A 26,804-nucleotide genomic window follows, 5' to 3' on the forward strand; every position below is an offset into this window, starting at 1 on the left:
ATTTGTACATTTTCAAGAAATGTTTAATGAAGTACAATTTAAAATAAAAAAGGATGGCTCGATTCACGTTAGACTGTGGTGTTGGTCTGAGTGAGGTTGAAATCGATTCGGTATTCTGTTCCACCCAGTCAGTCAAATCTAAGAGTGATAATACGACCCTTTCAGGATACGCCATGCTCGCTGAGAGTTCATTGTGCTCTACAGAGCTACGCAGATCGCCACCTGTGTATCACAGTGGGAGCAGTTTGTTTGAATTATGAGAAGTATTTAGCACGGCAGGTTTAGGGTTAGGGTTAGGGTTAAATAAATAAATGCTGGTATAACAAAATAAACACACTTAAGCAGACATGAAAATAACACAAATCCACGCGTGAGTTGGAATAAAATGGAGGTTTATTTAGAATCTTACTGGGAGCATCGAGACAACATCAGTGTTCAGGCTGCAAATGAAAAGCAAAATGAAAATGAGTCACTTTTTTTTGTTTGTTTCTTCACACATGTATGTACTCTTTTTTAAACCTGGGCTCCATTTTTTCAGATGTTTTCTTCTAAAGGACTAATTGATAGGAGACATTACTCAGACTTTTTCCTACTAGCCCCCTTAGTAACTTTACTGCTGGGTGAGCTGAATGCAGCAGGACATAATCAGAAAATTCACAGCCAGCGAGCAGGAGGGGGCGATGACATGTACATCCTGCAACCAGCACAGGACCATAGACTGTATGCATGTGTGAACAACCAACTCTGGAAGATTTTGGGGTTCAGCCTGTCTGAAATTTTCTAGAAATTCTTCAGAATGCATGTGTGAAAACAACTAAAGATTAAGCTCCCTGGCATAAAAATCTAACAACTTAATGTTTGGAAAGAAATCCACTCTCCCACACATTGTTACCTGCAACGCAAGGGTAGATGTACTGAGTCTCAACCTGGTCACCTGAGAGGAAAAAAGAAGAAACCAATCAAAAGCAGAAGACAAATGAATGAGCAAACTAAACACAGACATGTTGTTTTTGTTGTTGTTGCAATAAGAGATTGTGGAGGGAAGCACCTTGCAATTTTGGCTCATCTCTGCAATGTTTCTGCAAATTTGACCGAGCACCCTATTTCTCCTAATGCCTAAACAGCGCTGCATGCTAGAAGCTTACTTTTATTTTACTGACGCAGACAGCTGTATTATACTAGCGAGACTCTGGCTACCTCTGGCTTTGAGATAACCAATCCCACCTCGAACAGAAGTGACTTTTCAGACTCCATTACAGATTTGCAGGTACTATAAAGACAAAGACTTTGGTGTTTAGCAGAAAGATTCAGGGTTTGGGTGTATGTCTATCTGGCTTACTTGGCTGGTAGTAGTCGTAGATCTTGACCACAGCTGGCTTCAGGTTCTGCACTGGGAGCTCCTGTATGAGCCCTAATTCATGATTGATGGGGATGTCTTTCTGCAACTACAAGGAAAAAACAGACAATGTTGTTAGAAACTAATCTGCACAACATTAAGTATTATTATTTCTCACTTTGACTCCTCTCACCTCCTTAAAGTAAACCATAACGTGATCTTTCTTTTCTTCCACACGATCCACCAGCAGGGCACGTTTGAGCTGTGAGGAGACAACAGGATTTCATCACCATCATGATGACATCATCATCACTCTGGTCAACAATGAGGTATTAACTGACCTTCTTCAAAGACTCTGGGTCAGGGACAAATCCAGAGAGCATTTTGATATCCAGGATCACCATGTTTGTAGTGCTCTCCTCTCCACTGTATCTGTACACAGCAGTAAACTAGTTACTTAAAAAGAATATCCCTCACAGGGCCTTATCCTGAACTCCATGCACTGTTATTACAAGCTCCTTCACACAACAGTTATTGGGTAATAGCCTGATAACAAAGAGGTGACTAGATTGATGTTTTCACATATTATAGGTTTTGTCAGATAATTCTTGGAAGTCACAATCAGTCATTACCATAAGATAACGCTGTTATTTGTCCCTTCATTTGTTCTGAACATAACGGTTTATTTTAAGAGTATACTGTAAACATTTTATCTTACATACAATCATAGGTGCGGGAAAAGGTGATGATTAGGGTGCTGCAGTCTGTAAGGTGTCTTAAAACACTTCCTGCAGAGGGATAATAAACACTGCAGGCTGTGCACCCATTGAGGTGTTTCAGAGGTTATCAGACGGGGCAGCATAGCTAGATGTAGAATTTCTGAGTTTTAGATGAGTATTCTTTTAAGTACGTTTACAAAATCTCTGAGAGAGACACCGACATAGCGAGAGGGACTTGTCTGTATTAACCTGCAGTTTGAAGTTTGTCGTTTGTTGAAGTGTGAAATAGTCTAAAATTGGTATGATCTGCTGTTAATATTCTCGGGGTCTGATTCACATCAGGATTGCATGGCTTTTGTGCCTGCTTAACAAATGCAAATGAGACAAAACGACATTGTCTAATTCACACTAACACACAACAAGTCTTAAATCCTTCTCTAACTGTGCGCCTGTGCTGTTTGCATGTATTTGAATGATCCATTATGCAATTATTTGGAGGAAAATTGGCTTCTTACAAGCTCTTGAATTTCAGGGAAAGCCTGCGTCTGTTAGAGGCGCAGTCAGCTTCTGGTTGAACGTCCACCATCAACGTGCTGACATCAGTAGGAGTTGGGATGTTGTAGTGAAGAGAAATCTGGAAAACAAGTTCACAACAATCTTCAACTCTTCTCACCTGATTTTGACTGAAGTTTGACACTGAAGAGGGTCCTGCTTTAAGACAGGCAGCAGCACATTCAACAAGTTACAAACAAACAACACAGGACAACATATCCTCAGTCACAGAGCAGGAAGTTATTCGTCAAACCATCTACAACCTGACACATCTTCCTCCAACACCTTCAATCTACTTTAAAACAAATTTAAAGAGACCAGCTCCCCCAGACACAAATCCTGGTTGCACCTAAAACTCCTTTACGCCCTTTAAAGACGCACTCTGGGGACAAATAACAAGAATACGTTTTGTGAATGGGTCACAGAGTGAAGACCGTAGCTTCACATTTTAAATATCAGAAAAGATTATTTTCCTTTGACTTGTGCCTTTAAATGGATCAAATATGAAATGTTGTAATGTAAGAACAATATGTACTCGTACTTCAGACTTCATTCATATACTTGTTTACTCTTAAATATTTCCTGCGTCAAACATAAAAAAACAGATGTGCTTTTCAACATTTCACATATGTAATGTTCATAAACAGTATTTTTCCTTAAATGTAAATTTACTCCCAAACAAAACAAGAATATAAAATGGTAAGTGACGCGGATTAGAAGTTGTTTGAATAAGAGCAAATCAAATGAAACTTTGGTACCATCAAATTAAGTAATAAAATATAGAATCCTCTTGAGGGTCCAGGTGAACATGTGGAAACAAATTGTTCCTAATAACACAAATAGCACGTTTACTGACCTGTGCTGAAGCACACGCCGATCCCTTCACCTGCAGGCTGTACTTTCCAGCCACGCCCTTCAGCACCTGCTCCTGGTAGAGCAGCTTGTTGTCCTGGTTCACGTCAAAGAACAGCTGCATGCTGGGAGACTGGACAGCAACCATGCTGGAACCTCTTGGACTGAACACCAGGGTGGAGTAGAGAGCCAAAGCCTGCAGAGCCACCACTGTGTCCTACAACCAGGAACATTTGATTATTTTATTATATTTTATTTATTTATTTTAAAGAGATTCTTGAACAGCCACAGGCTTTTCTGATAACATTGTTGGCAACATAGTTCTCTTTTTTAAAAGAGAGACTCTATTTGAGGGTTACCTGTGTGGAGGAGAAGCCTCCATAATAGTTCTGCTTCGTGGTCAGCCATCTGACGATGCGGGTGGAGTATCCCAGGTCTTCAGCAGTGGGAGAAGAGACACCGAGTTTGGCCAGTAGCACATAAGAGCTGATCTCCACAGACAGAGAGGACGAGGTGTCTGCAGCTGTCTGAGACCAGTGGAGGTAACCTCCTGAAAACACAAACAGAACAAACAGGCACGAGGTGAGCTACTGTCACAGTAACAAGACCAGAGGGATTTCCTTGAGGAGAACGACTCACCTTTTTGAATTGCAACTGTGTCAAGGTGTCTCAGAAGGTGAGCACGGGTCTCCATGTCACCTGCCAGGGTGAAGACGTACGCCAGCAGAGCGGTGGCGTAGGTGTTGCTGAGGTCACTGATGGACTCCCTGAGGCAGGACAGGCTGCTTTTCACCACAGGATCCTGCAAAGATAAAAAGAAAACATGTGATAAGGAAGTAATCATTGTAATAAATGAAGAATTCAAATATGAGGGGTTAAAACAATCACAGTTTTAATGTTTTAAAACATTTTTAACAGTCTTCTGTGTGTCACTGAATGGTACCAGTGAGCCGTCAGAGTGAGGGGATCAAACAGCTCAGGGGCTGTGGTGTTGTTCTGTTATAAATGATACAGCTGAGACTATTGCTTTTATTCACTTCTAAGAATCAGAATAAAGCCTGATCAGGTTAAAAAGGCCAATCTGAAGACTCTGAATGCTGTTTGTTATTCAGATCAATATCCATGCAAACACTTGATCCCATCGTTTCTTTCCTGGTCGGTGTAAAATGATTCTGACTGCTCATTTCTGCCCCTCTCCACAGACATGCTAATATCTGGCTGACAGTCCTCCTGCACTCTAACCGTTAAATGACTGAAGTGAGTTTGCAGCTTTAATTAGGGAGAACAGCAGAAAAACACAATACACAGGCCAGTGACAGTCTGACCATCTGGGATTTGGTCAAATGCCGGAATGGCCGACCAACTATGGGCCGTTTGGGTCACAAAGAAGGATCACAACGTAAAATGGGTGAGCTATCATGCTGAGAATAAACGATTGTAGGCACCGACACCTGAGGTTAAATGAGCATGACAAAACTGTTTCTTATATGGAGTATATAAAGACATACTTTTCATGGGTAAGTCAAGAAGAAATTAAAAGTTTGCTTGATTCAAATCACATGTCAGCCTGCAGAGAATAAGTTCACAAAGGATGTGTTTTAGAACGTGAGGTAAACAAAGTAAAACTGCTTTTTGTCATTCTGGTGACCCACTGTGACATTCATGTGCGTGTGTGTGTGTGTGTGTGTGTGTCTCAAGTCTCATGGTCTTGGATGGATATTATTCTACGCTTTTTAGGAAAAACATGCCTCAGCTTCCAGTTAATGAGGACATGGCATTCATCGATGTTAGAGCACAGGTGTGCTGTGTGTCAGTCGATGTCTGGGGACAAAGTTCACTCCAGGAGTCACACTTCATAATGGAAATAAGAAAACAACGACAAAGCTGTTTGTCCTTGAACAAGTCTCTACTCACATTACTGGATGAGTTCATCTCCAAGAAGGCAGCAGTGATGTACGCACTGAGAGTCACTTCATCAGAGACGCCGCCCTGAAGAGAGAGAGCAAACAGAGATTTGTATTTACTGTGACAGGGATGTCCAACGACAATTACACAAAAGTTTATAAAAAATATAAATTTCTGGCATTTCATGTTTCCCATGCCGATAAAGATTTTTTTAATTTTGAATTTGACCCATTTTAATCTTATGTCATTTCTACACAGTTTGTGTTTACCTTCATTCTGTTGTTGAAGAGTTTCCCCGACTTTTGGAAACAGCCATGTTCCTGTTGTTTGCTCACCAGCCAAGACTTTGACTCTGCAATCTTTTTTGGGTCAATGAAGACGAAAGACTGTGCTTTGGCGAAGGATCTCAGCACGAAAGCCGTCAGCCTGAGGACAAAGTTACACTGTAATCTAAGTGAATACTTGATTTTGATTGGCTGCAGGGTGTCTGTTTATTCCAGATAATGAACCTCTTTACTCCCCATCCTGCCTTTGTTTGGTGCACGTTATACCCCACTGTCTCCTCACATTTCCTGTCTCTCTGTAGAGAAGTCATTAGAACAAGGGACTTATAGGATTCAGTAATGTTCTCACCAAGTGTTCCCTGATCCGCTTCCAAATGTGCTGTAAGCTCCTCCCTCATGCTTGTAGTTCAGCTGTCTCTGGTAGCCTGTAGAACAATCACAGATGATGACACAGACTCACATTACACTTGTTCAAAACTCAGAAAAACTTGCTTTATGTGTGAGCTGATGTGAGAACACAGCGGGAAATATTCAGGAGAATTCACAGTGAGCAAGTTGAAGGCGGTGTTGACGTTTATATTCTGCTACCGTTGCACGATTATAGACTGTATGCTAACGTTTGTTGTGATCTCTCACATTTCCCCCTGTAGTCTGAATCAGCCCTCTGCTGGGATCAGGATGATCGATGTTATCACAACCCCACCCAAAGGTTTAAACAACACAACTTTAGATTTGATCAGATTAAAACAGGATTAGATCACCTGATCTAAATCCATTACAAAACCCTTTTTTAAACTTTGAACAACCGGGCCCAGCAGGTGTTTAAATCTGCTCTACACATGTTTTACTTCAGTAAAGATTAAATCAAAGCATCGTGGGACTTATCATCCATGTGTGGCCTGCTGTCCAAGTTTTCTAATAGAATAGCTGTTTCCTGTTTTGAAACACATTCAGAATTCAAAGTTTAGCATCAAATAAATGATGATATCTTAATAAATCATCTTTTTTAAGATGTTTTTTTTAATAAATGTCATGGATATGTTTATAATCTCACATTACCTTTCATTAGGTCTCTCAGTATGAGCCATGGTTTCTCTTACAACAAGACTTTTTTTTTTGTTTAGGTGTGTTTCTCAATTGGTGTCTATATGTGATGTTACTATGACAACCATTGTACTTCATCTGCATAACTATCCTACCTGCAGGAATCTTTAGTTTTTAACACATCATGTACTTTATTCTAAGTTAGTAAAAACAGTGAGGTACGTTGATAGAAGGAGGAGATAGAATAATTCTCTTTTCTTGTTGCATTGATATGAAAACAACAGATACACACCACTGGTCAGGAAGTTGCCCGCCTTCTCCATGATGGCCGGGGTCAGCTGCTGCGTGTTCTTCAGGTATTGGAGGATGTAGATGTTCGGGGCCAGAAGCGCCATGTTCTGCTCGCCGCATCCATACGGCATCTGCAGCAGACCGTCCAGGTTCTTCAGAGCTCGGCCCAGGATGTCACCTGAACAAAAACGCTGACTTTATTTCTTGGTGCAAACATGCTGACTTGTGTTAATTTACCTGTCAATGGTTAAATGTTGAGCACATCAACAACACTGGGCCTCACTCAGAAACACACTTACACATTTTTTTTTATCTGGGATTTAATCTCAGCTAAAAAGAAAATCTACAAACACTCGAAAGGACTTTTAGGCACAACTGAGTGCTTATTAAGAGAAATGAAATCGTTTGATCTGAAATCTGAGGGTGAAAGTGAAACAGAAGTGAGAAACATATTTATTCAGAATCAAAACATATTGAGGATTAATTTGTGCTAAAACTTTTGTCTGTGAAATGATTGAACGTGTGGCAGATTGGCATATAAATATCTGCGTCTAAAGGCAGGTTATAACTGTTGACTTTGCCTGATCTCTTTTCAACGTCATTTTAGAGATTGTGACCTAAGTTCTTAGTTTGTTCATCATTTAACATTTTTAAGGTTAGACCAAACATTGCATGATTCAAATAAAAGTGGACTACATTTAAAACATACCGTCAAATTTTGTGTATAAGACACACTTTAATAACTTTGTCATCTTAAAGGTCTGCTGTGTCGTATACTGTATACCTGTGCGACCAACATACCAGTCTAAAACGCACAGATACACAGCTGCACAGAAACTGCACGTTGATGACTCGAAATCATCACAAATTAGTTTAAACCTTTTTTCCCTCGGAGAGACCCCCAAAACAGACTGTGGCTTATAGCGGAGAGATTTGATTATTATAAATGTGCAAAATAAATGATCATTTCAGTAATTAGAAGTGTGTAAGTAAGCTTCTGAGTCTTGAGTGTTTGTTGATTTTGTCGTAAGTTGTAACAACAAATCCCAGATAAAATAAGAAAACTTTGGGAAATGTCAGAGTCATCTTAAAAACTTGGAAAAGAGTTGAGGAGAAATATCTTCCTAAGAAGAGTTGGTGACTAAGGTTCATCGATCTCTTCTCAACCTTACTAGTCGAGCTGTTTGTAAAAACCATGAATACAGCGGTCCATAAATCCTTTCAGGGCAACGCCACACATCAAAGTCTGTTAATAGCTGTTAAGATGCACATTTTAAAGACAATCACTCCAGTCACTCAAAGAGAAATCATCAGTTTACCCAGGACTGAAACAAGAGCACGGGCAGATCCATCAATCACATTCTCAGGGAGCGATATCTCTACTTCCTCTGTCAAAGTCTCATCTGCAAACAGAGAACAAATCCTTTACAGAGAAGAACAAAACAAGGACTCAGTATCCAAAAAGATTGACATGATGATGTGGGGAAGAATCTCTTGCATTGACCACGCTGACCTTTGGGACAGAGCAGCCAGTTGTGGGTCTTGATCACCTCGGTTCCTTCAGCCTGAGGAGCAGAGATGATGTCAGTTCCACATATTTTGCATGTGATGCTATTGATAATACTGTAATACTACACAAAAGAAAAGCTGATCTCAATATCATGTCCAGTCTTTTTGTAGCCTGGTGCTATGACACTTTGATACATATAAACGCTGGTCTAAATTAGACACATGTATTCATGATTTGAAGTATTTGGTTGTCTGTGCAGTGAAGCGCCTGTTTCTTCTTTATTTGACACTAAATGTAAAAGTTACTGATCGCTCTGCAGGCTCAGAGGAAACAACCTGAATACTGTCAGTTGTCAAGTTTGTCTAATACAAATCAGGAGAAGCAGCAGCCAGACATTTCTCTGTTGATCCAAGAAAAAAAGAAAGATGACAACAAAGCCAGAGTGCTGTCTCATATAGAGGTCAACCCCAAATAAAAGCAGGGCATAGATTCAAGTAAATAAAATCCAGATATATTAATTTGAGTTTCGCTCTATGAGTTACAGATTCTTTTTCATTGTGTTGTAAGATACAAACCTTTACAATGAGGGATTTTGTGACCACGTCGACGCGACCTCTCTCTGGCACGCTCACTATCTCATTGTCACATGAAGTGTGAGACGCCACAGCCTCGGCGGTCACAGACACGTTCATAACCCCTGAAACAAAGGGGAAAAACACATTATAAACTATATGCCAGATAGACTGTTTTCACTAGACTAAAACAACAAGTTTGAATCCATTTCAGTGTAGGAATAAAAAGGAACTTTACTAACTTTATGTTCTAGTTTGTAGTTTTTTTAATGCTTTTGTGAGGATGAGTATGAAGGCAGTTAGTTTTGAGCAGCTTGTACAGAACAGATGGTGCTGTCACACACATGCACAAAACTCCTGAAAACAAACTAAAGATTTTAGGGCTGAGGTGCATGTGTGAACTTAAACAGCTGAATGTTTCACTCTGACTTTACCCAGACTTATTCCTGCCAGCCCTGTAATACATTTTCAACATGAAGTTGGGGTGAACTCCGCAGGAAATATTCAGGACAATTCATTGCAAGCAAGCAGGAAGCGGTGATGATGTCAATATCCTCTGACTGATATACTTGGATATATTGTAAAGGTACATATTTGTATCATAGCGTTGGACCCCTCCTGAGGCACAATCGACTCAGGAAGATATCAGGAACAGCCTGTCTGAAACTTACTCGACATTTTCAGGAGAGCATGAGTAAAAATGTCTAGTGTCACATAGACAACAATAAACTTGTCCCTCACCTAAAGCTGTGGGATCCATGATCCAGCTGAGGGTCTTGCGCTCGTTGCCACACAAACAGGATGTGTACTGGTCACCAGAGAGGGGGGTGAGGGTGTAATCCAAGGAGGGGGCTGGAGTCACAGTGACCTGTTCAAAAGAGACAACTCTGTATTTTATGATCAAAACGAAAACAATTAATCAATCTGAAAAAAGACCCAGACAAGCTCTTCATAATGACATTGATAAACTTTGGATCCAGAAAAGAAAGTTGATTATGCATGACTGTGTGTGTTAAAAAATGTTTTTTTAACGTTATTTTAACTGATTTCAAGAATTAAAAGACATACAAGTACGTTGTTAGTACTGAAGATATATCTGCTTTACTGGAGTATTTTCTAACAACTATTTACTTTAACCCCTTCATATTACAGCCTCTCCTTTTTTTAAGGTGAATTTTGGGGCTAGTTATGCCTTTATTTGAGAGACAAGACTGTGGATAGAGATAGAGAGAGAGCGGGGAATGACATGCAGGAAAGGTCTGATTCGAACCTGGACCGTCCTCTGTACCTCTTGTAGCCGTTATCAGCAGCCACGTTTTACAACCTCTCTTCCTGCAGGACTCAGGACTGTGGATTACCATCTGGGTTACTTTTTTTTACCAAGAAACAAAGGAACTGATCAATGATTTAAGTCTCCCTCTCAGACAGGCTCTGGGACAGGATATTATGAACTTTTACAACACCTGGAGTAAACAACCAAGCGGAAACAGAACACTCTGCTATCTACGAATTGACCCCAAAGACATGAACTATGACCGAAACCAGTCTTTGCAAAGTCGTAAAATTTAACATCTGTTTAAGGACTGCTGAAGAACTGATTAAACCACAGCATTCAATTCTGCATCAAATGAACATTTATGTCTTTCTTCATCTAGATATTTGTAATTTTCACATTGAATGTATTTAATCATCTTTTTAAACTCAAAATCTGATTTTCAGAATAGGAATAAGAGTTATATTAGTTTAATAGGAATTTGACGTGGCACGCTATTGCCATCTAGTGTTAGAATATCCATGAATACGTAACCTTCATAATTATACATTTAGACGTGTTATAAAGCATACTCTTTGATATTAGCTATAGAAGGTGTTATTTAAAGACACCAATTTCTTATCCTACTTTATTAATATGTCTTATTAAGAATGTTGACTGTATAACATGTTTTTGTTCACCTACAGGCTGGGATTAACTGAGGATGTTCCCAAGTGGTGTGATTTTCATCTCAACATGAATCTGATAGAAATGTTTGTCTAAATATATGACGTGAACCTACATCAACTTGGATCTGATAGAAATAATATCGAAATTAATGTATGGTGACGTATATATGTTTAGATTCTTATTCTTAATCTTACTGAGTAAACTCGGTTTAGTTTAAACAATTGTCCTCCGGTCAGAGTGGGAGTGACCCTTCCCCTGCAGGCCCCCCTCCTTCGCCCGAGTTCACACTAGTGACACATTAGTTTAGTTTTTGGTTTGTTGAAGTTTAGAGCTTCAGCTCTTGTTCTCTTCTGTTCGGACTTCGGTCCGAATCACTTATTTTAAGTTTGTGCCGTAGACATGAGTCTCTGCCGAACTTTCTTTTTCACGCACAATTTTTGGAAACATCAATTCTTTCTGGCTCAAGCAAGGTTTTGGAACTTTCTTCTCTAAAGTCTTTGCTCTTCAATTTTGAAAGCCAATTCCTTAGTTTGGATTCATTGAGATGGCCATCCGGTTAATCTGAATTGGAAATCGACGTATCAAAAGACTCTTTAATAATTTTTTTTCTGTTGGATCCTCTTGGAGCTTCTGAGATGACGGCTGAACCAACGTACAATCTCCATCCCAGCTACACTCCGACCAAGTTGTCAAGGCATCTAATCTGGCCCATGGACCTCTCTGGGCCTGAAAAGAACCACTTGCCAGAGACTGAAACGCGGGACCAGCCGGCGGAGTTCAATTGAACACATCTCACAGTAAGACTGCTGGTTGCTGGTGTTGGAAGATTAAGTCATGAGTCGTGTCTATTCAGAGCCCTCCTTTAAATCCAAATAGAATCCCAAAATTCGTTTATCAACTTTTCCCTTTTTGACCATTTTCTGATTAAGTCATTCAAACAATACCGTGTCTTATCTCATTACTAAATATATAATGTCACCATACATTATAATTGCATTATCCTGATCATAATAATCATATTCTTTATCTGTTTCATCTATACCTCATTGTTTACCCATTTTTATATTCAATTTTACACATAAAATTCAGGACTTTGTCTGCGTGTTTTCTTGTTTAACATTTCCAGAACTTACTTCTTTCAAGATATGAAACTGAGTGATTAATTAATTAACTTATACCATTAAAGTTAATTTCTTCCTTTAAACAGGAAGTGGTGCCCCTTCTTAAATCTGAGGTTAAATAAAGAAATAATATCTTAATAATTTAATTACGTTACATAAATGGTGCCCCGTGTGAGGCAGAAATCGCTTAAATAATTAAATGACACAGAGAAATTACATCATACCCTATAGAATAACAGCAAACGTTCATTTATAGACCCCCGAGCCTCCTTTCTTAATCAATATTTAATTGCTTTCACTGAAGTTTCATATGCGTGCTTGTGCGTTTATTTCTGTCTTGCGTCACTGTACGCCGATCAGTTGAGCTGTGTAAACAGCTGATCAGCTGAATTGCTCTCGCTGTCAGAGCAAGTGTGTGAGCGCCGCCGATGCGCTCAGGTAACAGTTTGACTCCGTCTAAAACAAACATTATTTAGCGCCGCTGATGCGCTCATGTAACAGTTTGACTCCGTCTCCAACGGACATTATTGAGCGTCACCGCACGCAATTATTGATTAAGGCCTAATCTAAACCGCTTTCTTTTGCGAGTCTCCGAATTAAAGTAAGGTTTAGCCGTGCAGGACAGATAGACTACGAGCTTCTAGTATCTTCTCGAACCCATGGGACCCAGTTATTAGTGAACGAAATAGCTAATCGTAAACTTTTAAACGCAACTTGTTGCGGGGAATTTTCACATTCTGCTATAAAGAGCAGGACCCACTGCTGTCGAAACAGCTGTTTATTCATACCCCTCTGCCGAAGGAGAGAGACGATGGCATTTACCTTAGCAAGAAAAGCTAAGCTAGCGTATTTTTAGCAACAAAGCTAAAGGTCCGAGGACACTTCAGGTGTTCTTCTTCGTGTAGCATTAGAGGCTACTTTGAGTACATTTACAGTCTATGTTTGAGACTCATCGCCCCCTGGTGGTATCTGTGTGTGGTAACCTGACCACACCACCTGTGAGAGAAGCTGGTAGCTTGTACTTAAGCACCATCTGCTGGCTGTTTCAGGCAGTTGCTTTGACACTAGGTTTGGAACTTAGTTGTTGTCTAGACTAGAGTGAATACATTTGGACACTGTCTCCAATCTCGTGATTGTTTTGGTTAACTGAGTTTTAAAATATATTAAATCGTCTGTTCCCTGAAAAATACTGACACAGCTTTCTCATCACCTAGAGATTTAAAATTAAAACAGAAGAATTCACTAAGTAAATTGACCAGTCTTCCTTCTAGAATAGGAACTGATTTATTTTATGGCTTAAACTCTAATTTACATTAAACCTCATTCGCCTTATCACACCCTTTATTGAACATAAAGGATTTATAGGTCTCAATTTCGATCCTATATTACATTTAACAGTGTAATACTGACTTGAAAATTATCATTGTTATTTTTCATAGCTTATATTTTGAATAACAATCCAAATTGTCTGCTGTTTGTTTACAATTAATTCCAGATTTAATTCAAATATTACAGCAACCGAAACGTGATTCACATTGGTAACACTCAATTGTGATCTGAACGTGAATTTATTTTTCTATCACAGATTTAATTTGAATTTCTACAGAGATTCAAATCCAACTTCGATTTTAATTCAAGTTTTATTTGACTCCAAAATCCTTTCAATAAACTTGATTTCAACATTTAATCTGCTACAATTTAGGTGATAACTTATTCATTTGCAGCTAAATTATTTTCACTAAATTTTATCCTGCTCTCAAGAGCTTCTGCTAGTTTTAACTAGTACTTCCCTTCTCAGATTAGAATTTGAGCTCAATCTCATTAACCAAATCAACTCATTAGTTTTATTATCAATTTTAATTTTAGATTTTAAATTTGATTTCGATTTCGATTTTAATCTTAAATTTTAATTTTGGTTTTGAATTTTTTTTTTTTTTACGATTTACATTTTTTTTTTTTTCTTTTGGTTTTGTTTGATCATTTAACAAGAAGCCAGAGATGGAGACCTCTGCCCACTCAACGCAGGCTGGCATAGCTGACCCAGTAGAACAGTTGAAATCTGTTTTGTTGGACATGATGCCGACTCTTATTGTAACGGTTTTAACCCAAATTCTGAAAGACAAAGATTTAACTGATGTATTAGGGCGAATGGCCATAGACAGGCCCGCCTAAGAAAAGTTCACGTGTAAGCTGTCAGAACAAGTAACAGAACAGCAAGAAAGCCATCAACAGATAGTGGCACAACTTCAGCAGGAGAATAACGCACTCCAGCTGCAACTTAGGGAGACAGACCAGTCCCTAAGCAAGGCAGAAAGGCTCATCGCAGAGCTTCAAAATGCTAGTAATCCTTCTGATAAAAAAGAGAAGGAAGATAGGGAGGAGCTAGGAAAGGCCCTTCAAGAGAAACAAGATGAGTTGGAATCAATCAAAGATCAACTCGCGGCAACTGCCGAAACGGACGTCGACGATGGTGTGATCATAAACACACCTCCTGTAGTCGAACTGTCCCCAAGCGAATCACTCTCTCGGCGAGAGAACTTTCTGTGTGCATTCACTAACCCCACTGAGACAAATGAACACTGTCCATTAGTGAAACAAGGAATCAATCTTGACGGCACACCTGTTGAAGAAGTGGCATTAGCCCTGTGGGCTAATCAGCCAAGAGTTATTCAACTCTTTGATGGAAGCTAACCCTGACATCATGTTTTATCCAGGTACCAAACACTTTCCTCTATTGCCCCATTCACAGGTAAACATGACTTCTGAGGGCGTATGTGCCTTAAAGGTGTGGTGGAATCACCAGGAGCTAACTCATTGCTTCCTCGTTATCCCAACCTTCCGCACCCAGCTTACATAGGCAGTGACCTACTCGTCAGGCTGAATGTACAGGTCGACAGCATTAACAACATGCTGTGGTCCCTCAAGACTGTCGGTAACGACGCGGCTCCAGACACTGACAACCCAAAATCAGGACAATGGTCCTGGTCAGGACAGGTGGTCAACGAACTTAATGTGGTCATACCTGCCAACACGGCAGAGATGAGAAGATTGAACATCCAACCAGGGCAACGCCGCCATCACTCACAGTTGATCTTTCAACCATCGCTTCTATTTTTCCATTCAAGCCACTCCCTTGATGGATCTTTGCTCCAGATCCACACACCTGCTGGTACAAAACAAAACCAGACAGGACATCCTGATCCCTAAATCCACCCCACTGGGCTGGTTGATCAGTACAGAATTCCATGACTTACAGTTGAGAATTCCAGGGATAGGGGGTATTCCTCTACAGGTGCTTTCAGGCAACGAAAATGTACATGTGGTGCATACAGCACCATCAGAGATTATAACACTCTTCCCTGCTGCGACTCTAACCCAAGAAGCGGTTTGCCGAGTCGATTTCACTGACTGCACACAAATGGTTCTGCAAACAGCCCATGTCATGTCAGTCAATTCATGCCCCGATCAAAATACACCATTCTCCAAGACAGAGCCTCCAGACTCTACTTCAGGCACACCTGCAGCAGATCCTGCTGTCACTTTCTCAGACCCCAACTCGATCCAAGCGGGGGACCCTTCTATTTGTGCCATGACCTTGTTCCTTTCAGATCCTTCGAAACATCCAGTTTCAGCTGAAGATCGTGCTGCTAGCACATCTTTACGCTTCCTTTTCCGTGCCTCTCTTAAAGTCGTCAAGGACCACTTTGTACTTGCCTCTGACCCACTCGCTGCACCTGTGTTTGTTGTGCCTCAGAGGCGCAGGGGGGTGATGCTAACTCAGGCCCATGACTCCCCTTGCACAGGACACAGAGACATAAAGGCAACCCTGAAGTCTCTACAGGTAGCCCCCTTTTCATTGGGCCAAGCCCTAGGTTATCACAGAGAAACTTTCACCTGTCATGTACCAGATCAAGGTCACCAAAGGACAGACAAAGCCTACCCTCAAATGGATACACCGCAACCAAATCAAGTTACACAAAAACCCCATGGGACTAGCAGGGGACTCCAATGTCCCAGTTAGGTCATAAATCTAGGAAGTATCAAAGATAGTACAGTTACACTTTACTTCGTAGAACAGTTTAGAAAAAACTTCGATTTTTTTGTTTGTTGTTGTTGTTGTTTAGATTTTGCTCTTTCTCTCTTCATCTTTTGCCTCTCTCGTCTGCCATATTGTTTCAAATCGCAGACTGCCAGGTCTCTGTCCACCAACCAGACTTTAACATAATTTGGCTAACTACCATATTAACCATCTGTGTTTCCTCTGTTAACTCGATCATTCTAGCCACTGTCGAACTACACTTCGGTGACTTAGATTAGGAAAATCACAATATTCTGATCAAAATAAACGGACAACATCTGTTCCAAAATAATTAAACAACCATTAAAAGATACACTCTAAATAGTCAAAGCAGCTTAGCCTTAAATAAAATTACTCAAAAACATCGAGCCACTTCAGTTGCCTTGATTAAACACGTTGATAACGGACACGTTACACGAGATTGAATCATCAGTGAAGAGCTTACTATATGTAATGTTTCACCATACCGCTACACTCTGTACATGGGACAGACTAACCAGTAGGACACCGGTTTCACCACTTTCAGAAGAGCTTTGTTAGACTCAATAAAACAAAAAAACGGATGCTGTCAGTGCAGCGGGGGTAAACTCGAGATGACGCCAGGGGCTCTTGAAGTTTACGATCATATTGTCTGAGGTAGGAGGGATGCTACAAGGCCTTCTTCAGGCACTGACCAGATCTGTTCTTCTTCAGGTTGTGGAAGTGTTGAGACCAAGACAAGTAGTGGTTCTTTTCGGATATTAAAGCAAACGTGTCACATTGTTATGTTGTAGGGGTAAAAGCATTCATTACCATGATGCAGCTAGACAGGTAGTTGAAGACGGTCGCCTTCAGCTCAAAGTTCTCGCCTCGGATGATGGAGTAAGGCAGGCTGAGCTCCAGGAAGAAAGGCTGGAAGACAGTGAGCTCTTTACGAGGAGCTAAACCGAAACCCTGAGGGGACAAACAATAAGCCTCCGTCTCCCAGGTGGTGATGGTGTCAGGAACAGTGAGGGGCACATCCTTTGTCCCAGACTCTCTGAATCAGCAAAAACAAAGAAACACCATCAGCATCAAAGCTGTGTGGGATGGATCAACAAACACTTAAGTAAACCCATTTTTTATCTTTTCTCTGATTGGCTGTTGTGATCCTGCTTGGAGAGTAAGACCTAAGCCATGTTTTTATGAAGCACAAACATGTTCGGCCTTTAACCCATACCATTTAAAAATGTATTTCCAGTTTGTTGTAATTGTCTAAACTGCATTTTGGTTCCTTTCTTCTTAAGGTTTTCTTTCCACCCTTTTGTTTTTAAGATGAGGTCTTTGGCCGCCCCATTCACCACATGACACATGGATTTGAATGTGAATCTTTGGTGTAACATAATGAGGTAACGATATAACATCAAAACATTTCTAGCGCCTTATCGTGAAGTTCATGCTATAACATTTAATCCTGCAGGCATCACTGCATACCATCATGTGTAAATTCTGAAAATCTTTGGTACAATTTGCCAGTCGTGTAATAGAAGCTCACCCAACTTTCACAAGGTCCCAGATCCAAGTCTCAGGGAAAAAACTGCGGACTGTCTCTATAACTGAAGACTCCTTATTGCCAGGACCTGTTGGACCAGCCATGCCATACTGCACAGAGTAATAAACTCTGTTTCCTGTAGAGAACCCGGAAAATATTTCATCAGAACATGAGGATGTTCTTATTTCTATTTTACAACAGCTTCTGAATGGCTCGGGAAAGGCTCCTTATCAAACAGATGCAAAAAAACAACAATACCAAACGATGACAAATTCAACGAGCAAGTATGATAAATTAAAGATAAAAAGTCACCATAGACCCGGTGGCCCCGGTGGTATTCTTCTCCTCTATAGGTGAGGCATGATGGTGTCCGAATAAACAAATTGGTTACCATCTTCAGCCCAACATTCTAGATACAACAACAACAATAACAACAACAAAGAAAGATTACTTAAAAATGTATTAAACACAACAACCAAACCTTTAATATTGGAAACATTGCACAAGAATTACCTGGAAAACGTTGTAAGCATCATCTTCGGCACGCCGTGGGTGGTACGGCAGAAAGGATCTTTTTGATCTCACTGTCAGGCACTCTAAAGCATCTTCAGCTGAGTATGGAATATGGGTAGATTTTCTGACTGGCAACAAATTAAATATCTGAAAAGAAAGGAATGGCAGCAAAAATGAGTTTCCAATGAGTTTCCAATGAGTTTCCAACAGGGGAAATATTGATCTGTCATGTTAAAAAGAGTCACCTGGTTCTTGATGGAGACTAATTAGGCACTTAGCTTATTGAAGCATTTACCTTTTCTGCGTCCAGAGTTTTCCCGGGCTCCTTGATGAGGACGCTCTGGTCGATAGCGCTCACACCACACAGAGAGTCCGGCTGGGCTGTCAACTTCAGGGTGTTTTCTTCTCCTGGGACAGCTGAGGATGGAGAAAACTCCAGCGACACCTGACACAAAGAAAAACTGATATTGTCAATGGGACAACAATAACTATTTTTGAAACCAACAAATCTGGGAGACGTCAACACTGACCTTGTGACTGAAGCATTTCTCAGTGGAGAAGTCAGAACTGTGCGCGATCACCGTCTCACTGGGGAGGACAGCGTAAGCCACAACCTGGACGTCTGGGGACATCTCAGGGGACACTCTGAACTTAAAGGACATCTCGCCCTCAGTCACTGAAACAGTGAAACAGGCTTTTAATAGACAGAATTATCTAAATGGTCAACAGGTTACCCCGTGCACAGCCGATACGTTCTCAAGTACGCACAGTTGCAACTTCAAGGAACAAACCATGAAAAATAAATCAAAACTCTGTGGTACACTGAAAATAACTTTACTGCATTTTATTGTGATCGAACAAAGTGTTTCGCCTGCGGCTTCATCAGGCTGGCTGAATGTGATATCACACTTTGTATGATTGATTAATTAAAATCCTATATTTTTAGAAATTATATCAAAGATTGGCTGCAAAAAGTTCAGAATAGCAGTTCAGTGTGTGACAAACTGAAAACACTAGAAAGTAACTAAATTGAAAGTTGTGACGTCTGGTTTGAAAGGTGTTTGAGTCTTTCAAAGTCATAACTTTGAGAACCATGCTTTGCTTGCGTTGTAAAAACAATATACATTGTTTAGGTTAAAGGTAAGGTTGATCATTTTCTCTAAATACACTTTTTAATATTTTGGTTGAACTTGTGTTTAGGTCCTGACAGAAATTAATAATTCATGTGCTCTGAAAAAGGAACGAAGAAAATCCTTCATCTGTATCAGTTGTAAGCCTGTAAAAACTTTGACCAATGTCTGCACGAGGTACCAATCTGATGAACCAATCACACGCCTCCCTGTCTCCCTACTCGTTCTCTACCCCATGTTTGACCGAGCCCACACTCAAAGCATGAGCTGAGGTCTCCTTCTTGACCAATGGCGCTTGTGTATGTAAGTGAGGGGCGAGGCTTTTGAGGAAGAACAGAGGGGAGGGGATGGGTGCAGACGGAACACCGAGGGAATGCTACTCTCAAAATCATGCTAGTTTCTGAAAATTACCAACACTGCCTTTAAGCGTTGCCAGGTCCCCCTATCATAACTCTGGGCCCGACCTTATGCTCCCAGTAATTATTTTGGGAATCAAATTTGAAAATAAATCAAAATAAATTTGAATTAATTGTTTAACATTTCATAATAAATATTCAAATATAACCACACCAAATCCACTACAGTAAAAGTTAACAGAAATCTTAACGACAGTGCTTGGAATTTTGATACTTTTAGATGCCCTCTCTTATGTACAGGAGACCCTGTATTACAAAGTAAGAAGGCTTTAGTGGATTTAGGTTTTCAGTGGCTTTAAAACAAAGTTCAGTTTGTGTTTGTTGAGTGAACAACCTCTGGGTGACACAAAAAGATATGAAATCCTGCCTCCCTCTCTCTAGTGAAGAAATCTTTAACCTGAGAGGTTAGACAAACATTTACATTCTGGGCCCACGTAGCAAGAAAGTTCCTGATTCATGATTAAAGCCAATATTTTAATACCTGATCTATCTTGGACTTCAACCTGTTTGAATCCTTGCCATACAATGACTCCTCGGGATAAGACCTATGGAGTTTAAAAGACACATAGAATAAGTAATACTCTCTCACAGTAACACCTCATTCTCATTACAGCAGATTACAAAGTGATATAAAATATGAATATACTTAGAAACAGTTCACCTACCAGATACATCACATCTGCAGAGCCCTGTGCTTCCCCGACTACAACGAAACGGATGAAGATTTCTTCTTCTGTGTCACAGGCAAGTGGTTGATCCTTCTTCTGCACATCCAGGGAGCTGATTGTTTTAGTTTCTGGAGCAAAAGGTTTGACCGAGGTCAGTGTGTGCTCTCCGGTTTGGTAGTAAGGAGATCGATGCCCGTCGTACCTCACTGAGGGTTTGCTGCTTACCTAGATCGTGGAGTGAAGTTCAGAAATGAGCCTACGTCTGTTGACCTTAAACTAAGTTCAACAAAGAGAGAATAATTTCAATTTGAATTCCATCCCCCCCTCCTCTGGAATAATGCACACTGCATCATGTTATTTTCGGGTTTGAACTTTAAACCTGTTTATTACAAGTAACACAGTATCTTGTTCAGTATCATGCCGCTGAAGTAAACCAGGGTAAACTATGATGGAGTAATATACTGCATAGTATAAAACAACTTGGTAGTCAACTCAGTATACAACTTCAGAACCCTCTGTGTAACTTACTATTACTATCCCGACGTGGGAGTATATGGGTAGTGATGTCAATCATCAGATTTTATGTCTGTATGTTTTGTTTTTGTGTTTGTAGATACATGTTGATACAGATCCCTAAAAGGCATAACTGTTGATCATTATAACTGATGGAAGACGAAATCTGTATATCACATATTCTGTTCTCAACAAGGACTGTTTCCCTGCAAAGAACCCAAATCCCATTCAACACGATTGGTCATCTCAACTAAAGCGGGGTTCACACTACAAGATAATCGGGCCGATTTTGGACCTGATTCCCTCCTTCCGACCAACGTCAGCGAAGGCCGGCTATCTGATGTTCCAAAGATTATCTGGTCAGATTCTCCTGTGGTATGAGGTGTGTTGAGAGTGATTTTAACCTCTCCGATCTGCTAGGAAGACGATCGGTGCCGCCCCGATTTGAAATCATAAATATTAAACGTGTTCAACATTTACGATCAGAAATCCTGTGGGGTGGACGGCCGAGCACGGACTCTGTGAATTGTCACGTGGAACGGAACAATAGCCAATAGGGAAGCAAGCTGACTGAAGCAGGAAGCACAACAAACATTACCATGGCAACAACAGCAATCGCAAAGCATAAAGTTAAATGGATGTCATGAACTCAGGACCAACTTGTTGATTTGTGGCAACAACACAAGTTATATACAACGTGTCCTGTAAAACAAACCACAATCCAACTGACAAGGAAAGGAGTTTGTACCAGCTAACAGCTAGCCACATTTAGCTTGCCCGTCATGTTTGTTTTCTCTTAAATCGCGTCTGACCGCGCGAGATTACACTTTGTGAGAGTGGATACTCTGATTGTCAGCGAATTAATCGGTTAGTGTGTGGTGTGCAATGAGACGATCAACTCGGCACACCACACACTATGCGATCTGAATTGTTAATCAGGCAGGATTGTTGTCATGTGTGGGGTCTCTCATGTTTTCAAAATCGTTTAAGATTTAAAAAATCGTGTAGTGTGTACCAGGCTTTAGTCTCAACAAAACAGAAAGCAGTATGTTCCTCTTCATAAGACTCCAAAATCCAGTCATATGCAGATATTTGTGCAGATGATCTGAGAGGATCAGTAGAAGCATATTGATAATTTAGGTCTTGACCTTTTTGTGTGTTTTGATGTTGTCTTAGTTTTTAGTGCAGTTTCACATCGTACTTACGACAAGCTGGATGTCTTGTTTAAACTCAGCTGTGCTTATCGTGAAAGCTGCGACACCCTCACTGTCAGTTGTGAGATTCTGCAGCAGACGGGATGACCACTTCTCTCCCTCAAACAGGTGCACCTTCATGTCAGGAATGGGCGTGTTGTCGTAAGTAACAGCTTTGACCTGTTAAAAGCACAAAGGTGTACGACTAAGAATACAAGGTTGGACTGTGTACAGGATCTGATGCATAAGTGGTGAGAGCGTGCACTTACTTTTCCCTCCACATCTGATCCTTTGTCGTAAATCTTGGGTGTGTCCATGAAGAAAACCTTTCCGATAACGTAGGATATATCAAGTCTCTTCTGACTATCATGTGCAATACCTGTTCAAGAAGCCTCAGTGTTAAAGCTCTTAAAGATGTAAACAATAAATACACAAGATTCTCTTGAGAGATTAACTGTCTTTCTCAAATTTATATCCAAGATTGACACTTGCCTGTTCCTTCCTCCTCCACGCTGGCCTTGAGATGCAGTGAATCTTGCAGAACTTTTTGGTCAAGTTTTGTGAAAGTTGACATCTTGATGAGAAAAGTTGCGCAGCCGGCCTTATCTGCCTGAAGAGTTTAATCAAAGATAATAAATTAAAATCAAATAAAGGACATTTAGGTTCAATCCCCAACGAGTTGAAGCTGGGTTCAATCTGGTTTCCATGGTGGAAAACAATCTTCAGTTATTGTTTTGGAATGATAACATAGGTGACTTTATATATTCTCTTCTGTTTTCTGATGTATACAGTATGTTGTATGTCAAATAGTGCACAAGCTTTGTAAGGTTCCAGCAGACTCTACCTGTTTTATCTCCATGTAAGATGGGGCAGTTATCTCAGGGAGGCCATCTGGATTATCAGGGGTAGCTTGATAGTTCCTTGTATAATAGCGACTGAGAGGTCGGTGCATCTCAATTTTAACATTTCCTGGTACAGGCTGCCCGTATGTATACCTACATAGATAGACAAATAAAACATGTGGTGTTTGAATAGAGACATTTTCTCACCAAACTGTAACTATGTTAGTTTGTTTAAGAGTGAACACATGAAAAAAGTGTGACTTACTTTGCACAAACTTCAACTTTGATGTCTTCTTGCCCGATACTAACTTCACCTGGTGCTTCTACTTTTACCTCAAATCTCGGCAAAACTGCAGACAAAACCTCATTTTTATTATTGCTACAATACAAATGTATTGAAATAGAAGGTATTAAAACAAACAATAACTCACCGTATTTCTCCACCTTAAAGTCATGAAAAATTTTCTCATCACCAATCGACACAATGACATTGTAGGTTCCTTCGCGGGCCTCAGAGTTCAAGGAGTAATAAAGCTGCAATATTTTCCCATTGGATTCTTTTTGTAACCACTGTCCAACCCTGTTGCTGGCTGAATCCTGTAGTCATGACAAAAGTGGGGAATTAAAATACAGAGAAAACATGTCTTCAAAACAGAATAAAGCCCAGACCACCCTGCTTCATGTTGATCCTTCTCTAAATGTTAGACAACATTGGGCAATGCATTTAGCATAAAAGTCAAAAAATGTAAAATGGCTTTCACTTTTTCAAACAAAACTTCCTCCCTGAAAAAGCAAGAATGGTTAACTCAAAGAATAAAACACATGCATCCTTGTGCCTAACAGCTCCAGAGCGTCTCCACACATGTGGACGAAGTGCGGAGACGCTGACAGCCATGGACATTTTTAACATCTGTTTATATAAAAGTAAAGTCAACGTCCCATTTACAGAATTAATTTACAATCCATTAACTTTTAAAATAGACAGAGGGGGAATTGTTTTTCTGATGACTGGAAAGTTTACGACTGACATCTCTTATAAATACTGCGGCGCAGTTACCACCAACTCACAACAGGCTCTTTTTACTTCCTTAAAAAGGTGTGGCTGTTAGCACCTGTGTTTGGGAATTAGATGCTTTTTGCAATAACGTCGATTTGCATGAAATGGGGCCAACTTCTTTCCCAAAAGACAGCATAAAAGCTCATTTTAATACACACAAAACACACTGCCGCATAGAGACACTGTTTGCTCTGCAGTGCAATAAGAGTTGTAGTGAACACTTGATTTGTGAATTAGACATTGTCTTTTTGACACTTGTGCACAGGTTTAGCGTCTGCAATAGTCGTGTAATCCTTTTGTGAAACAGGTCCTGATTCAACAACATTAAAAAAGGCATGTCGATATTGTCTTACCTCAATTTCAATGACAGTGTACTGTGAAAAAAATAAGAAAGAGAGATGCATTAGAGGGCATTTTGATTCATATTCTTTCCATTGTTGTCAGTGTCTTTCCATAGAAAATCAGTCTGTTTAATTCTTTTCAGTTTTTATTGTATAAAACACTGTTAATGTATTTCTTTATTTCTACTCTTTAAGAGGCTTCTTATCATAATCACAGGGTTGGCTTTCTAGTGAGTTTCAGGAACAAACTGCTATACAACTTTTACATTGGTTGAACAAAACAACACATGTTTAACTGTTACAGTAAATCTATTCAAATATATAATCAGATCAGCCCAAGTACCAATCTTTAGATTAATAAAATCTAATAATCCAGGAATTGAAACACTTACCAAGCGATTGACAGGTCTCAATTTGCTGTCCAGTGAAACGACTCTGAAATTCACTGAGGAATTTGAAAAGATATCATGAAGTTAAAACATCTCATCATCTCAGTATTCTATTCAATCCATCAATCAATCAAATCAAATCAATCAAATCAATTTATAAATCATTAAAAATATTCTCAGACCCTTTAAATACCAATTGTAAACTACTCAAAAGTTATTGATTATTTCATACACAAACAGAGATCTTCTGTTCACGTCATCATAGGTAAACTAATCAGCGTTACCTGTTTGTCCTGGGAGGTAGATCGGTTTATCTGTTTGGACGAATGTGCTTGGCTGGTAGGCTTTGATCATAACTTTTCGGACTTCTTTTGAGTAAAACGTTGCCCCTCGGACCTCCACCTCCAACATCCGGACTTCATCTTGTACTAAAGGAGCCTGTGGAAGAAGGGTACTTTTCTTAGACACCTGGAGAAACACTTACACATGAAAACTCTCTCAAACACTTTGGTAGAATTTAAATCCTAACTGTCCGGCTTGAGTTTACATACATTTACTTTAATGATCTTGAAGAATTTACAAGAAAGCTCAATAGTTTTAGATCACTTATTGGTAAATCATTTCTTGATTCAAACAACACATTTAAAAATGAGCTTTAATAGGTTTTAGAAGCAAAACGGAGATTACATTTTTTTTTCTTTGGTTAAAGTGGGGCGATTAATTGATTATGAAATGGATGGACATTTATATCAATGTATTTTTATGAGCTGCAAACACAAACAAGAACATGAGATATTAGTTTATTTGTTCTTATATGGGTATGTATTAAGCCCGTAATCACTGCTGGGGGGTCGGTGTTAGAAAAGATGATTTCCTGCGTGTCGCAGAAACATCCTTTTGTGACATTTTCCACATAAGATATTCAACATTTAATTGTTCGATGAATGCAGGGAGACATCAGAACAAGATAAGCAAAGTATGAGAGGTGCCACTTTGTCTACAGGAGGCGCCAAAATGAACACAAACAGAAAGTTGCTCACAGGGGTTCAATTGGTTGTGAAAGCTGATTATTTTGTTGGTACCCCTGTGTTATGATTTTTTGTTTTTAGTGTCCAAATGAAGTCGTGTTTTTAGAAGTTATAACACAAATTCCACAGAGAATTTAAGCAAAAAGAATCTCAAAAGCTGACCATGAACTTAATGCAGGTGTGAAACTCCTGACTGGATGTTTCCTCCATGAGAGTCACATTCTGCTGCAGGGACCTCAGAGTGACGGTCATGACCAGAGTCTCGTTGGGCTTCAAGAGGCTCGCACAGAACGACGTTTCAGCTCCTGCTTCAATGACTGCAGGAATGGTGACCATGAACTGCCTACACACATAAAATTGAGCATCGAAATATTTAACATTGAGCTAACAATCAAACAAAAGTGTGAATTTGATCCATTTTATAAACAATGAAAGTGAACTTACGGCCCTGCCACTGCTTGATCCACACACATCCAACTCAGGTAGACAAACAGTGTCCATGTTAACATCTGAACCCCAGGACGACCCATGGCTGACTGTGATGAGCCCCAGAGACGGCCTGTGTTAAATAAACTCTGCCAAAAATCAATGCACCTCTCCCCCACATCACACACGCCCACTCATCCATTCTGGAAAGCTTTTTATTCAATCATTTACCGTGCATATGAAGCCAAAGTCCTGGTTTTTGTGTCAAATCAAACCGCTAGAAAATCATGCAGTCGCTACCGTAACCAAGAAGAAGACAGAGAGGACACATAGTGTTTAAACTGTAATTAGTGGGAGTTAAATTAGAGGTTTCTGTTTGTGAAAACAGCTGAATAGATGCATTTTTTAAAAGTAACTGAAGGTTACTGAAAAGGGCTCTGAAACATTGCCCTTTAAACTGTGTGGGATGCTTCATTGTAAACAGACTTACAACACCAAAGTAATACACCCACATTTCTGCCGACAATTTGGGAATTGCTCCACGAGTACAGTAAACAAAACATGCCTTTGGA

The 26,804-nt window shown here is 40.0% G+C and overlaps 1 protein-coding gene across 1 annotated transcript; it reads right to left on the reverse strand.

The window, feature by feature from the left end:
* Positions 1 to 375: 375 nt before the first annotated feature.
* On the reverse strand, positions 376 to 26,391 carry LOC132980084 (alpha-2-macroglobulin-like). Its single transcript, XM_061046003.1, has 36 exons — positions 26,251 to 26,391; positions 25,969 to 26,149; positions 25,063 to 25,216; positions 24,782 to 24,834; positions 24,402 to 24,422; positions 23,423 to 23,588; positions 23,257 to 23,341; positions 22,994 to 23,144; positions 22,642 to 22,759; positions 22,419 to 22,528; positions 22,162 to 22,329; positions 20,441 to 20,668; positions 20,257 to 20,320; positions 18,760 to 18,905; positions 18,525 to 18,674; positions 18,230 to 18,376; positions 18,038 to 18,125; positions 17,720 to 17,879; positions 16,999 to 17,224; positions 9,807 to 9,933; positions 9,069 to 9,190; positions 8,497 to 8,548; positions 8,303 to 8,386; positions 6,985 to 7,161; positions 5,998 to 6,073; positions 5,634 to 5,790; positions 5,374 to 5,448; positions 4,099 to 4,261; positions 3,819 to 4,009; positions 3,464 to 3,676; positions 2,571 to 2,689; positions 1,678 to 1,768; positions 1,530 to 1,598; positions 1,340 to 1,445; positions 893 to 934; positions 376 to 440 (listed from the first exon to the last, which is right to left on the reverse strand). The coding sequence occupies exons 1-36, from the start codon at positions 26,334 to 26,336 to the stop codon at positions 436 to 438; spliced, it is 4,371 nt and encodes a 1,456-aa protein (XP_060901986.1). The 5' UTR covers positions 26,337 to 26,391; the 3' UTR covers positions 376 to 435.
* Positions 26,392 to 26,804: the final 413 nt, after the last annotated feature.

This window comes from Labrus mixtus, chromosome 9 (genome assembly GCF_963584025.1).
Source record: "Labrus mixtus chromosome 9, fLabMix1.1, whole genome shotgun sequence".
Taxonomy (NCBI): Eukaryota; Metazoa; Chordata; class Actinopteri; order Labriformes; family Labridae; genus Labrus; species Labrus mixtus.